Source organism: Onychomys torridus, chromosome 22 (assembly GCF_903995425.1).
Source record: "Onychomys torridus chromosome 22, mOncTor1.1, whole genome shotgun sequence".
NCBI lineage: Eukaryota > Metazoa > Chordata > Mammalia > Rodentia > Cricetidae > Onychomys > Onychomys torridus.
Genome location: NC_050464.1, coordinates 30,986,239 through 30,999,526, shown reverse-complemented (window position 1 = coordinate 30,999,526; position 13,288 = coordinate 30,986,239). Strand labels below are relative to the sequence as shown.

General features: G+C 47.5%; 1 protein-coding gene across 8 annotated transcripts in view; it reads left to right on the top strand.

Annotated features, from left to right (window-relative positions):
• Positions 1 to 13,180, top strand: part of Atxn2 (ataxin 2) — an 88,911-nt gene extending 75,731 nt beyond the window's left edge. For 4 of the 8 annotated variants that reach the window (XM_036171696.1, XM_036171695.1, XM_036171690.1 and 1 more), the window contains 6 exons: positions 720 to 852; positions 3,798 to 3,851; positions 8,661 to 8,806; positions 9,657 to 9,884; positions 11,590 to 11,758; positions 12,566 to 12,660. In XM_036171696.1, coding sequence (XP_036027589.1) covers positions 720 to 852; positions 3,798 to 3,851; positions 8,661 to 8,806; positions 9,657 to 9,884; positions 11,590 to 11,758; positions 12,566 to 12,594 — 759 coding nt within the window. In that variant the 3' untranslated portion in view covers positions 12,595 to 12,660. Of the gene's footprint in view, positions 1 to 719; positions 853 to 3,797; positions 3,852 to 8,660; positions 8,807 to 9,656; positions 9,885 to 11,589; positions 11,759 to 12,565 lie in introns of all 8 variants that reach the window. The other 4 variants (XM_036171688.1, XM_036171694.1, XM_036171693.1 and 1 more) reach the window with 4 other exon arrangements.
• The last annotated feature ends 108 nt before the right edge of the window (positions 13,181 to 13,288 follow it).

Here is a 13,288-nt window from a genome sequence, read left to right as displayed (position 1 = left end):
ATTATAGTAATTGTTTTAGATTTATGTTGTATTTTATGTGTATAATTGTTTTGCCTGCATGTATATATGTAAACCACATTCATGTCTGGTATACTGGGAGTTGGGTCGGGAGATGGCTCATACTGCTTTTGCAGAGGACAAAGGTTCAGTGTCCAACACCCATTCCCAGTGGCTCACAACCACCTGTAACTATTTCAGAGGTCTGACACCCTCTTTTGGTCGCCATGGGCACCTGCACATATACAGTATACACACATGTAGGCACATACTCATATGAATAAAATAAATAAATTATAAATTTATGAAAGAAAGAATTTCAAAAGGAGGCATCCAGTGAAGACTTTAGAACTCTGAAGTGTTTCTGGGAACCATGAAGGTAGGAATTGGAACTGACTGGGCTGGAGTGATGGATGGCTCAGTAGTGAAGAGCACTTCCTGCTCTTGAGAAGACCCAGGTTTGGGTCCCAGCACCTACATGGCAGTTCACAGCTTCCTGTAACTCCAGGTCCAGGGTATCTATCTGATGCCATATTCTGGCCTCTTCAAGCACCAACACAGACATTAGTGCATGCATGGACGGACACACACACACACACACACACACACACACACACACAAACAACATGGATCTTTAGAAAAAGAATCTTAACTACAATCCACATGGTTCATTCTGATATGATTTTTATGTATGTACCTGTCTGTTTTCTGTCTGAACACAGCACCCTCATGTGTACAGCCCTGTCATACAGGGTAATGCCAGAATGATGGCAGCGCCAGCACATGCACAGCCTGGCTTAGTGTCTTCTTCAGCAACTCAGTTCGGGGCTCATGAGCAGACGCACGCAATGTATGGTAAGAGGCATCTCACTTCTTTTCTGTGTGTATGACTGCACTTGTCTTAAAGCTCTGGGAAGATTCTCTGTTTAGGAATAGCCTGAGATAGGTGGGCTAGGGTGACCCTACATCTTGGCTACTTTCGGGGAGACTAAGGTGGGAGGATCAATCAACTAAGCCCAGGAGTTAAGAGTCAAGCCTGGGCAATGTAGAGACCCTTCCTCAAAAACAAGAAGTAAAAGTTACCTGACTCTGTGACATTGAGAGTCTGAAAACAAAAACAAATGGCTGTTTCTACTTTGTACCTGCAGTTCCTCTGTCTTGACATGTTTCTCCTTTAAACAATGATAACATGAGCCAGGTGTGGTGGTGCACACCTTTAATCCCAGCACTCAGGAAGGCAGAGGCAGGCCGATCTCGGGTTTGAGGCCAGCCTGGTATTAGGTAGTAAGACCCTGTTTCGAAAGGAAACAAAAAGTAATGACGTAATAGGGAGTATCTTTGTAGAGGTCTTTCCACTTAACCTGCTGCCTCAGCCTTGCAGGAAAGGTGTGCCACCATCCCTACTCCCACACCTTATCACTGGGCGGCCACCTTACTCTATGCTGGCTACAGCACACCGTGTATTACTCCCAGCTTTAAATGACACTGTAACAAACTGAACACAGGATTATTTTCATAGTGACATTTCAGTGTTTGGGGAGTGTTAGATGAGTATCGCTTATTCATAAAATTGAGAAGTATATACTATAGGACTAAGATTATAAATACATGCAGCTGTACAGACATTGTATTTCCAGTTTTTTTGTTTTGTTTTGTTTTTTAAGTTTTATGCCTTAACTTAGCATATGCAGGACAGTTACATTTATAGGTTCTAGTAAACACTTCTTGATGGTTGTAACATTATGCCAGTTAATTGAGATTAGGATTGGACAGCCTGAGTGTTCTTTCTGTATTTTCAACCACATGCATGCATTCAAGCACTGGAATTCATTAGGAGTCAGGATATATACCATGGAAAACATCTGCCTTTATAAATTCTGAAGTCTGCTTGCTCCACATTATTATTTAGGAGTTTTCAGTTATTATTATCATATTATGCACTAGATGTTTAGAATAAAGAATAGGGTAATTGCAGTGCTTTCAAGAAGTCCATCTGGCCTGGTGGTGGCGCACACCTTTAATCCCAGCACTCGGGAGGCAGGACCAGGTGGATCTCTGAATTCGAGGCCAGCCTGGTCTACAGAGCGAGATCCAGGACAGGTGTCAAAACTGCACAGAGAAACCCTGTCTCAAAAAACCAAAAAAAAAAAAAAAAAGAAAAAAAAAATCCATCTGTTTTCCCGGCACGAGTATGTAAATCTCAGCCCTGTGGACATCAGGAAAAAGGACGATCAGAAGTTCAAAGACCATTCTGAGTGGCTAGAAGATTCTGTCTCAAAAGTCCTCGTTACTTGATTTATAAAGTGACAGCCTAGCCTGGTTTCTGTTTTCACCATGATGTGTGTGTGTTCCCAGGGACCAGATCAGCCCTTGTATGGAAAGACTCTGGCAATCCTCTTGCCAGCTTTCCTGCAGTTCTCCAGCTTGTTAGAGGCTCGGGTGGCGAGCTCATGAGATTGTGAACACTTATGGTTCCTGCAGATTGAGAAGAATCACCTCTTCCCTCCTGTTTTCTGGCATGCCCCCATTGGATTGGAGGAAAGTCTGGAGCTGAAGTTCCCAGTGCTTTTAGGAACAGCCGCTGTGGCAGCCAGGGCAGCGCTGCAGAAAGCTGCCGAGGCTGCTGCTCTGGGATTGACTTTGTCTTACAGCTCCTTAAAGCACACTAGGGAATTAATTGTTTGGGTGGTTTTTTGTAATCACAATCTGTTCATGCAAGTTTGTCAGTACCTTCTAGTAATTTGAGGTAGTTTGGCTCTTCCTCTGGTCAGTTATGCCAAAATACTGTCTGAGAACTGTTGTGTGGGAATGCTGATTTTAAGTTCATTTCCTTTGAAAAGTCTGTGTTTGCTATAACTCAAGAAACCGAATCCTTGAATTACGGTGACTTGTAGCTACTCCAGATTTGATGATGATGAGGTGCTTTGTCCTTTTTGTTGGTGGTTACTGATGTAGTCAAGGCACGGGCCTTGGTGACAAGGAGGCTGCAGCATGTGTGACCTTGTACTCTCTTAAGAAAGGACATGTGTTAGCACCTCATCTTGTTGCCTCTGCCCTCCTAAGAAGTGACTTTCACATCTGCCCCCTCATATCCAGGCTCCTGCTCCAGGAGTTGGGATCCAGCAATGGTTTCATTTCTGGAAACAATGATGAGACCTATCTGACAGGTCAGCACAAAGAACTGAATGTGCTCTTTTCTCTCTACACCTCCACTTCTCCAAAGACGGGCTCTCTATGTAGACCAGGCTAGCCTGGAACTTGCTATGTAGACCAGGCTGGCCTTGAACTGCCAGAGATCCACCTACCTCTGCCTCCCAAGTGCTGGGTGGGATTAGAGGCGTGCGCCACCACCGCCCGGCTTGTGTTTATATTTTTATATCATGAACTTTAGGATTCACTACCTGGGGTCTGCAATTACATTTGTGTTGCTGTAGAAAGTTTTATATCATGAATTTGCTTCACTATTGCATTACCTCGGTGCACTGGTATATCAAGGCTGTTTGATGGGTGCCATGTCGGTCTTTTTATCAGTGAATGGTTCTCTACCAGAATAATAATCTTATTCTTTCTATTTAAGCAAGTCAGCGTGTGGACTTGCTCCCTCAGTACAGAAGGGAAGCCTTCCGGTTCAGTCCTGTTCGCTTGTAAATCTCTGCAGCAATGCTTATTTACAGTGCTGGGCACCCTGTCCAGGCGAACCGTGCATCAGTACGAAAGACCACTGAATGTGTCGGCCTTTCCAGAACATCAGCAATGCACACCTCAAGAGGCTAATTTACCTTTCTATTTCCCAAATTCAGCATGTCCCAAATTACCATACAACAAGGAGACAAGCCCTTCTTTCTACTTTGCCAGTGAGTTGGGTTTTTTTCATACTAATTTTAATTACACAGTAAACACTAAGCGATACATGTTAAAGTAGCTAACTTGTTGGAGAGTATTTTCCTTCTTCTAGACAGAATCATTCAAAGTATGCATGTCGGGGCTGGGGATGTAGCTCAGCGATAGAAGACTTGCCCTAGCATGCACTGGACCCTGAATTCATTCCCTAGTTTAAAGAAGAAGAAGAATTATGGCTGTGTTTGCGTAATTGAGTTTGGACAGAACTGGCTCGTCTTAATAAGGTTGGCGACAAAGAAAGGCTGAGTTGCTTTAGGAAGCAGTTTTTGCATACAAAGCAAGAGTGTAACTATGTGGGAAATACCTTATTTAGGGAAACTTTCTAAACAACTAATACTGTTTTGTACAAGCCACAAACTTAGTGTAAAGCTTAATCACTGGTTTTGTAGTGTCCTGGCAGTACAGAGAAGTGTCCTCACTGGGGTTCCTGTAGCAAAGGGTGGAGGATGTGCTTGGAGAGGCGGTTCTTCTTTCTCGTTTGTGTGTTCATGACTAGAGGCTTAGGGACCTGGAGCAGCTATGATGGGTGGCTGGAGCTGCCCTCAGCACCAGAAAGCCTCTGGAAGTACAGGCCTTGCAGCCAACAGGACAAGGTTTAGGTGCCTTCTTCCCTGAGTGAATTGATAGATGGATTTTCCCTGTGGGGGACAGTGTTGTCAAATAAAGCAGATCATGGAGACCCTTGAGAAATGTATGCTGCTGATGTCACTTTGTATGAAATGTAAGTTCTAGAGAACGCTGAGATTTAACTTTTTATACTGGGGAATAAATTCTGGGTTATTTTTGAATGACTACTAATCATTAGATTCAGGGTTTTGAAAACATTTTGACCTTAAATTTTCATTAATTGTGCCAAGGCTTGATATTCAAAATAAGTTGCTCTGTGTGTGTGTGTGTGTGTGTGTGTGTGTGTGTGTGTGTAAGTTAACAGATGAAGTCCTTTAAAAGGATGCTCTTGGGCACGTCTTGTTGACTGTACCATGAGTGACAGCTTTCAGGGCACAGTTTGAGGCCTCACGTGCAGGTGTCCTCACCATCCTGCTGTCTCTGTTCGGTCCTTTTCCTGGTAAGTCATCTTCCCTGAGCACTAACAGCCTGAACATAGCTCCCTCCTGACTTTCAAGGAGTCAAAAAATCCAACAGCTGCTAGTGGGGATTTTAGTCGCCACGGTGTTCCACCTCCATTTCCCCTGGGTTTAGTTAGGTGTCTCTTACTCCCTTCCCCCTGAAATGTCCTCCTTTGAGTCATCCCTTTTCGAAATTAGTGTTGAAGTTGAGGATCGTGTTCTGCTTCTTGTCAGTGTTGTTTTTTCCCAGTGCTGGTGAGCACCGATGACTTGTGCATCCATGGTCAAAATGACAGACTGTTCGAGGTCAAACATGTGGCCCTATGGACTGAAGTTGTTTCTGTTAGCATCTTCACTGAGGAAGGAGACTGGTTTAGGTGTAGTCAGTGTTAAATGTGTTCTGACTGATGGCATATTTAGAACTGTAAATATTTAGGTCAAGAAACACTTGTCCCCTCTCATGCAGCTCTCGTGAGGCTGGCTGCCCAGGCCTTGGAAGTAGTGGTTAGCTGGGGAGTAGCCATTTCAGAGCTTCTGAGAGGAGTCAGTCTTTTTAACCTCCCCGGTAGTCAGATTAACCTGGAGAGCAGAAGCCTCTGCTCTCCTGAGTTGTGCTGTCATCATCTGTGTTCTCCTGTCTCTACCCTTCTCTGCTCTCTCACCGTCTTCCCTGTGTTTAGAACTCGCTCTCCCCACTCTGTGTCGCTCTTTACGTCGCTGCCCCAGTGTCTTACAAGGTAGTCACTCTGTGAGGTGCTTGTTTTATACCCTGTGAGCCAGCAGATAAGCAGACAAAGAGATCATCTCCAGTGAAGATGCTTCTTTCAGAAAAGCCTTGCTGTGCTTCTCACAGCTCTGGCTTTACTTCTAAGGACTTGTTACTTGGTATTTAGGAGGAATGGGGCTATGTTTCAGTTTGGGTGCTTTATAGACAAAGCCTATGTGGATTCAGCCATTGTGGGTTCCTCGAAGCATTGGTACTGTGCATGCAGATTGTCCAAATTAGAATACTCACACTACAGAAATACTTTGTTAAAATGCGTAATAGTGGGCCTGTAGAGAGTCAGCTCAGTGTTAAGGGCACTGACTACTCTTGTAGAGGACCTAGGTTTGGTTCCCAGCACCCACATGGCTGCTAACAACCATCTATAACTACAGTTCTGCGGGATCCAATGTTCTCTCTTGTGGTCTCTGTGTGCATTGCACACATGTTACACAGACTTACTTAGATACAGGTAAAATGCGTGCATACAATAAAAAAAAAACATCTATAGGGCCAGCAAGATGGCTCGACAGTAAAAATTCACTGTGTGTGCGAGCCTGCAACTGGATGGAGCTCTAGCTCCAGAATCCACATAAAGGTAGAAGGAGAAAACCAGCTCTGCTGGCTGCCACAGGAAAGCCCTGTCACGCCCTCCACCCCTGCCCTGGCGCGCGCGCGTGCACACACACATAATAGTTTTAAGGTTTTCAAATGTATAGTTAAAGGTTGAACATGATGTGTGTCTTGCCTATCCAAGAGGGTAAAGAAGTTTGGTTGAGCCTAAGAGTTTGGGGCTAGCCAGGCAATGCAGCAAGACCTGTGTGTAAAAATAAAAGTTAAAACTGGGTGTGGTAGCAGAATCATAGCCCATCGTGAGAGAAGCTAAGGCAAGATGTTCTCTTAGAAGTTCAAGGTCATCCTGAGCGACAGAATGAGAGTTGAGACCCCATTAGGCTCTCCTTCTGATGACTACATTTTACAAACGTGGCTAGGGGTGTCGACTGTGTAGACTATATACTTAGTATGCAGGGTGTTCTGGCTTCGATCCTCAGCATAAAATGAAAGTGAGTGAGTAGTAAAGCTATTTCACCCTGGCTGAGTATGTCTGGTTTGAGAGAGTCAGGAGGATGGTGGGTTCCAGGCCAACTTGAGGTATGAAAGAAAAAGAAAGGAACAAAAGTCTTTATCTTTCCACGTGGCAGAATCGAGACTTTTACATCTTTCCAATCGACAGCTTTAATTGTGAGACTTGACGGACATAATCACTGTTACTGCAGTGGCTGTGTTTCCATGGTGAAGGGAGTGCAGCCTTTGGCTAGAGTTTCCTTCAGAATTATTTGTCGTTTTCCTTTTCTGTTCTCGAGCTGTCTCCTTGCCTTTTCCTTCTCTTCACTTTGTATGTTCTGAATACTTAGGAAGTAATTACAAATGAAATTTCAGAGCTCTTGAGCTTCTGAACCAACTGTCTTTATAAAGCCCCCTAAGTAGGAGTTGAGGCTTTCTTTCCCTTGCTTGGATTTAGCATTGCTACAAAGGAAACATTAAACAGCGGAAGGGGTTTAAAAATGGGATTTTTAGACCAGTCATCATCATCCAGCAGCCTAGGGTATATGAGGAGATCCTGTCTCCAAGAAGAAAAGTAGCTTTGAGTACTGTGATGGTTATAGATGGCTTTTAACAATCCAGCAAGATAGACAGTGACACCCTGACCTACAGAAACCCAACACTTAACATTAGACTGCCGGGGTTTTCTCGTTACCATGTCTGTTGACTCTTACAGTCTGGGAAGCTTGACTGGGGTCTAATCAACACTGCCTCCATCAGTCTACCTGGATACTGAGGAACATTGGTGACAGCTGTGGCCTTGGTGGTTTGGTGCACAGGTCATCCCAGCTCTGGTATCCTGCTTTGCCCTCCCTCTGAGATGTATTCGCCATTCAAGACCACACTGTTGGGAATAGAGTGCCCTGCACTGTGACACATAAGGACATGTTTACTGTTCGGAAACCCTCTATACCACTGAGGTGGTATGCAGCCCGAGTCCTCCATGCTGGCCTTTCTCAGGAGCTTTGCTGAGCCTGTTTTTGCTTCTTTATCATACTCCATCTGTGTTTGCTGACATATTATCTGAAGAGCATGAGCATGGTGTGACAGCTTTGCTGTGGAGGGCTAAGGGTCTGGTGCTGATAGACCTGTGACTTGAGAGCACTCCATCTTCTCACTGTTAAGTTTGAACCCAGGAGCTGTCCAGAGTTACAGGAGCAGTAAGACCTTCCTGGGCTTTTCATGCTCAGCCTGCTGTTGTGAAGGCAGGGTTCATCTATTCTTGATCTTGTTTGGTGCCAAGGTGGAACCCATACTAGATAGGGAGTGAGCTGTCTTTGTGTCTTTGTGTTTGTGATCACATTTTAACAGGGTCATCATGTTTCCTGTGGTGTTATTCTAGTGAACAAGATGGGGTGGGCAATTTCATCTGCAGGGTGTATTAGGAGCTCCTGGTGGGAAGCAGGAGTGGATGCTGTGACTGAGATGGCAGTGACCTTGTCGTTGCCCCCAGCTTCACCAATGTGGCACTGAGACTGTAGGACAGTAGCATGGTGAGGGTAGCCAGAGGATGCCCCTGAGAGAGACAGCACCTGTCTTCAGTGAGCCAGAGTGAGTTCTCAAGTTGTTTCTGCCTCTAAAAGAAATGGACTATTTTGAGTAAGTTCGAATTAGCTTGGTGTTGATGTAATATGCAGAGCTGTGACATGTGAGTTAAATGCTGCCCTTGGTAAGCAGAACCCTTCTGTCTATTTTCCGGACTGTGCCTGATGTAACGGCTGCAGAGTGTCAGTGGTGTGGGTCAGATTGTAGTGGTTGTGAGGCATTGTGGGCTGGCAATGGTTGTTAGCATGTATCAGTTGTACACATTCCTTTTCCTTTTGCCTCAGTTTCCACGGGCTCCCTTGCTCAGCAGTATGCGCATCCTAACGCCACCCTGCATCCACATACGCCCCATCCGCAGCCTTCGGCCACTCCCACCGGACAGCAACAAAGCCAGCATGGTGGAAGTCATCCTGCACCCAGTCCTGTTCAGGTAAGGAGACGTGGCCTGTGCATGGACTGCTGCTTCCTTGTCTCTGCTGCTTACAAGTCTCCGTGTGATCGTGATGTATGGAGCAGCCATTGGGACATAGCTGCAGGCAGTTGTGGGGACAGGGGAGGTCTTGAAAATGTCAGGTCAAATAAGCCATACCTATTGGTGAAATTATTAAGGCCACTCCACATAGTTAAAAGGGAGGTTTATTTTGTGGGGTAACTTACAAATGAAGGGGTAGGTTGCAGGGTCTGGCAAAGGTATAGCACAGTCCGGCGGTGTTCTCTGGAGAACTCTGCTCAGTCTCCCTCCAGCGTCCAGCGTCCCAGAACCAAGAGAGACCTCCTCCTCATCCTCGGTCTTCTGCTCCCTCCTCTGCCCCGCCCTGTGGACGTGACCATTACCAAAGCCTCAATGGGGGTTGGAACTTCCAGGCCAATGCTGGGATGGCTATCCACTCCACATACCCTAAGGATAAATGCTAGAAACACGATTGGAAAAGCTACTTTAGCTTAAAGTTCTTTGTTAAGTCTAAAGCATTGTCTGGAATTTCATTTCTGAAGCCACTTGATACTGTTGCCTTTCTGTGGTGTGGCTTCTTTAGCCACATTTGCTAGTGGGCAGTTCATGGCCAGGCATCCCGTTGGTTGATCCTCCTCTGCTTGCTTGGACCTGTAACCGCCAGGCTGAGACGTGCATGGGCTTGAGAACCTAGAAAAGACCATCTGGACAGGAGATGCCCTCGGTGTTCTTCCTGCACCTCCCTGGGCGTGGCTGGGATGGGGTGGGATGGGGCTGCTGCTCTCATCCTATTGGCTTCTCAGTCAAGAAATTTCCCGTTGCTTTGCAGCACCATCAGCACCAGGCCGCTCAAGCTCTTCATCTGGCCAGTCCACAGCAGCAGTCAGCCATTTACCACGCGGGGCTGGCACCCACCCCACCTTCCATGACACCGGCCTCTAACACACAGTCTCCACAGAGCAGTTTCCCAGCAGCACAGCAGACAGTCTTCACCATCCATCCTTCTCATGTCCAGCCGGCGTACACCACCCCTCCCCACATGGCCCACGTACCTCAGGTAAACCAGCACTAGCCAAGTTTCTGTGAAGGCCACGTAGGGTGTGGTGGTTGCCAGATAAGCAGCAAGGAGCCAGATGCTCCCCAAGCCAGGGAACCCTGTGTGTGGTGCCATCTGCCTGTCTCCCCTCCCTGCTTAGTACGTGACCTTCTGGCCCTCAGTGAATGTTGCTATGATTTTGTGATGGGATCAGTGAAATTTGTGACTTAGCATTTCCCAGCCGAGACCTTAAAACTCTGAGTCTGGAATGCACCCCAGTCTTTTCCTTTCTGTGTCTGCTTTGCTACGTCTTTCTAGCTTAACCACTATGTGTATATGTGTACACATATAGACACCTCTACACACACACGTACACACACACACACACACACACACACACACACACACACACGGGAGCCTGGCAGGGATGGCAGGCAGGCTTTCAGTGGTTCTCAGCTCTCTGAGGTGACTGTACTGGGCCTGTTAGCTTGAATGTTAGTCACAGGAATTCCGAGACGTGTCTCAGTTGTTTGCCTGGTTACCCTCTATCTGCTGCAGTCCTGTGTTGTGCTTCCAGAGTGCTTGGCCTTGGACTGTGGGCAGCCCAGGCCAGGAGAGCCTGTTTAGTGTAAGGTGGCTCGTCAGCTGTCTCGGCTGCTTTGATCATAGCTCCCTGAGGCGGGTCTCACTTAGTTACTGAACGACTCCATTTCCTGTCACAGTGCGCCAGTGAGGCTCTGGCAAGGTGTGAGCTAGAGATGCCGTGCAGTTGGGTCTCTTGCAGAAGGCAAGTTTGTTACTGGGTGTCCTTCCCCCATAGCTAAGGGCCCATAGGCTGTCCTCCTGTTGGTTGTCTGGTGGCAGTGGGGAGGGAGCCAGTTTGGTCAGTGTGCTTTGGTGGAGTGAGACCTGAGAGAGCCTGGCCTCTGCGTGTCTGCAGAGGCTGTGAGTTTACGTGTAGGACGGGCTCGTCCCAACCCTTAGGCGTGTGTTTGTGTAGAAGAGTGAGAGCTGGAACTTAGGGAAAGCGGAGAGCCGTGGGCCTGTTGGAAGGTGTGAACCAGCACATCGCTGGGGTGACGGTCTAGAGCAGTGCACAGGATGGGAGGCAGGAAGCAGCCTCTTCCTGCTCTGCCCACTCCCTGCAGAGCTGAGGTGGAGCTCACCAACCACCGGTCAGCCGCCATCACTTGTCTAACTTGTTACCACTTGGTCCCGGGCACCAGGCTGACCCAGCTTCAGGTCACTCTCATCTCACCGGCGCCATTAACTGTGCCCTTCGCTCCATCAGCCCGGCTTAGAGTGAGGGGCTCAATGCTGCCTCACCTTCCGTCTGGGGAGCCCATCACGACGGGGAGGGCAGAGGAGGAGACTCAGGAAGCTGCTAGAATGCTGGGGAGGCCGTCTCCTCACAGGCCCTTCTTTGTTGGCTGCTTTCTCACGTGAAAAGGGCATTGATACCTTTGGCCCCGAGCCATAGTGAGTTAAGAAAGTGCCCCTCCCATCCTAATAGAGGCCTGCTCTTGGTGAAGACCTGTGTGATAATCTGTGAGCAGACACTGGGGACTAGGAGGCTGTGGCCAACTTCTCCATCCCAACCCTACAGGATTTGACTCAAGGACTCCATCTTGCCCCTTCTTGAGTCCCAGTCCAGTGAAAGGAACAGTTGACTTGTTGTTTAAGACGGAGATGTTGCCTGTATGCGTAAAAGAGCTCTCTGTTTCAGGCTCATGTACAGTCAGGAATGGTTCCTTCTCATCCAACTGCCCATGCGCCAATGATGCTAATGACGACACAGCCACCCGGCGGTCCCCAGGCCGCCCTCGCTCAAAGTGCACTACAGCCCATTCCAGTCTCGACAACAGCGCATTTCCCCTATATGACGCACCCTTCAGGTGAGGCGTGTGTGTGCAGGGGCCGCCGGGGCACCCCGAGCATTCTGCTCACACAGGTAGACTGGCAGGCAGGACCACTGCTTGAGGCTCCAAACCTGACTAGCAAGGCCCGTCCAAGTGTGCGCAGGAGGGATTGTGATGGTCAGGGAGCATCAGGGCTCAGGGCCTCCGGAGCTGAGTCTGTGTGTTCTGCTGGTATCAGGGTTGCTTGAGGAGCAGCAGCCTCATTCTGGGTAGCTGATGCATGCCAAGGACTCAGTTGGCCTTCCTGGTTATGTATGACAGGCTGGACAGGGCAAGTGTGTTCCTTCCTGAGTCCCTCTAGGCTGATGTGGGGGGTTTATGCCCATGGCCGAGTTTGATTGTAGCTTGGAGGAGAACACTGATGAGCTGTGTGCGGACTGGTTTGAGTGTAGTGTTAGCCCCAGCCTGTGCCCTGACACAGGACGCCCATGATGTCTCATACTGGATGGCTGCTGTGGCAACACCTGTCTCCCTGTGACTTGGAAAGTATTGGTGCTTGGCTAGCATTAGTGGGAGGGGGTGTGAAGGCCTGTGCTCCTGCCCCACAAGCAGCAAGTCCAGGACTTGTATCTGAAGTGGTTTTACGTCTGACTGGTTTGTTTCTCCTCACCCCCTTTCCCTCCCCCAACCCCACCTTGGCTGCAGCTGGGGGTGGGGGCAGCATTAAACCTCCAGTCTTACTGAGCTAGCACAAGAACAGTTGACAGTCACGTGCTGCAGACACTAGGCTGGTGGGCAGTGGTGCCTCTGTTCTCTTTCAATAGCCCCTTTTCTTTTTTACAGTACAAGCCCACCACCAACAGCAGTTGTAAGGCTGCCCTGGAGGAACCGAAAGGCCAAATTCCCTCCTCCCTCCTCCTGCTTCTACCAACTGGAAGCACAGAAAACTAGAACTTGATTGATTTTGTTTTTTAAAGATACACTGATTTACCATCCAATAGGAATGCTAACAGTTCACTTGCAGTGGAGGATGTTCTGGACCGAGTAGAGGCATGTAGGACTTGTGGCTGTCCCATAATTCCATGTGCTGTTGCAGGGTCCCGCAAGTGCCCAGCTCTGCTTGCTCAAACTGGAAGTTATTTATTTTTTAATGGCCCTTGAGAGTCATGAACACATCAGCTAGCAAAAGAAGTAACAAGAGTGATTCTTGCTGCTATTACCGCTTTAAAAAAAAAAAAAAAATCAAGACTTGGAACGCCCTTTTACTAAACTTGACAGAAGTTCAGTAAATTCTTACCGCCAAACTGACGGATTATTATTTATAAATCAAGTTTGATGAGGCGATCACTGTCTGCAGTGGTTCAACTTTTAAGTTAAGGGAAAACTTTTACTTTGTAGATAATATAAAATAAAAACTAAAAAAAAAATTTAAAAAATAAAAAAAGTTTTAAAAACTGATACCCAGTTAGTGTGTGTTTGTGGCGACTCCTGCTGCTGTGAGGTGCAGGTCCTACTGGAGGAGGTGCTGACTGATGACCTTTTTTTCTTCACCTTCGCTTCTGGCTC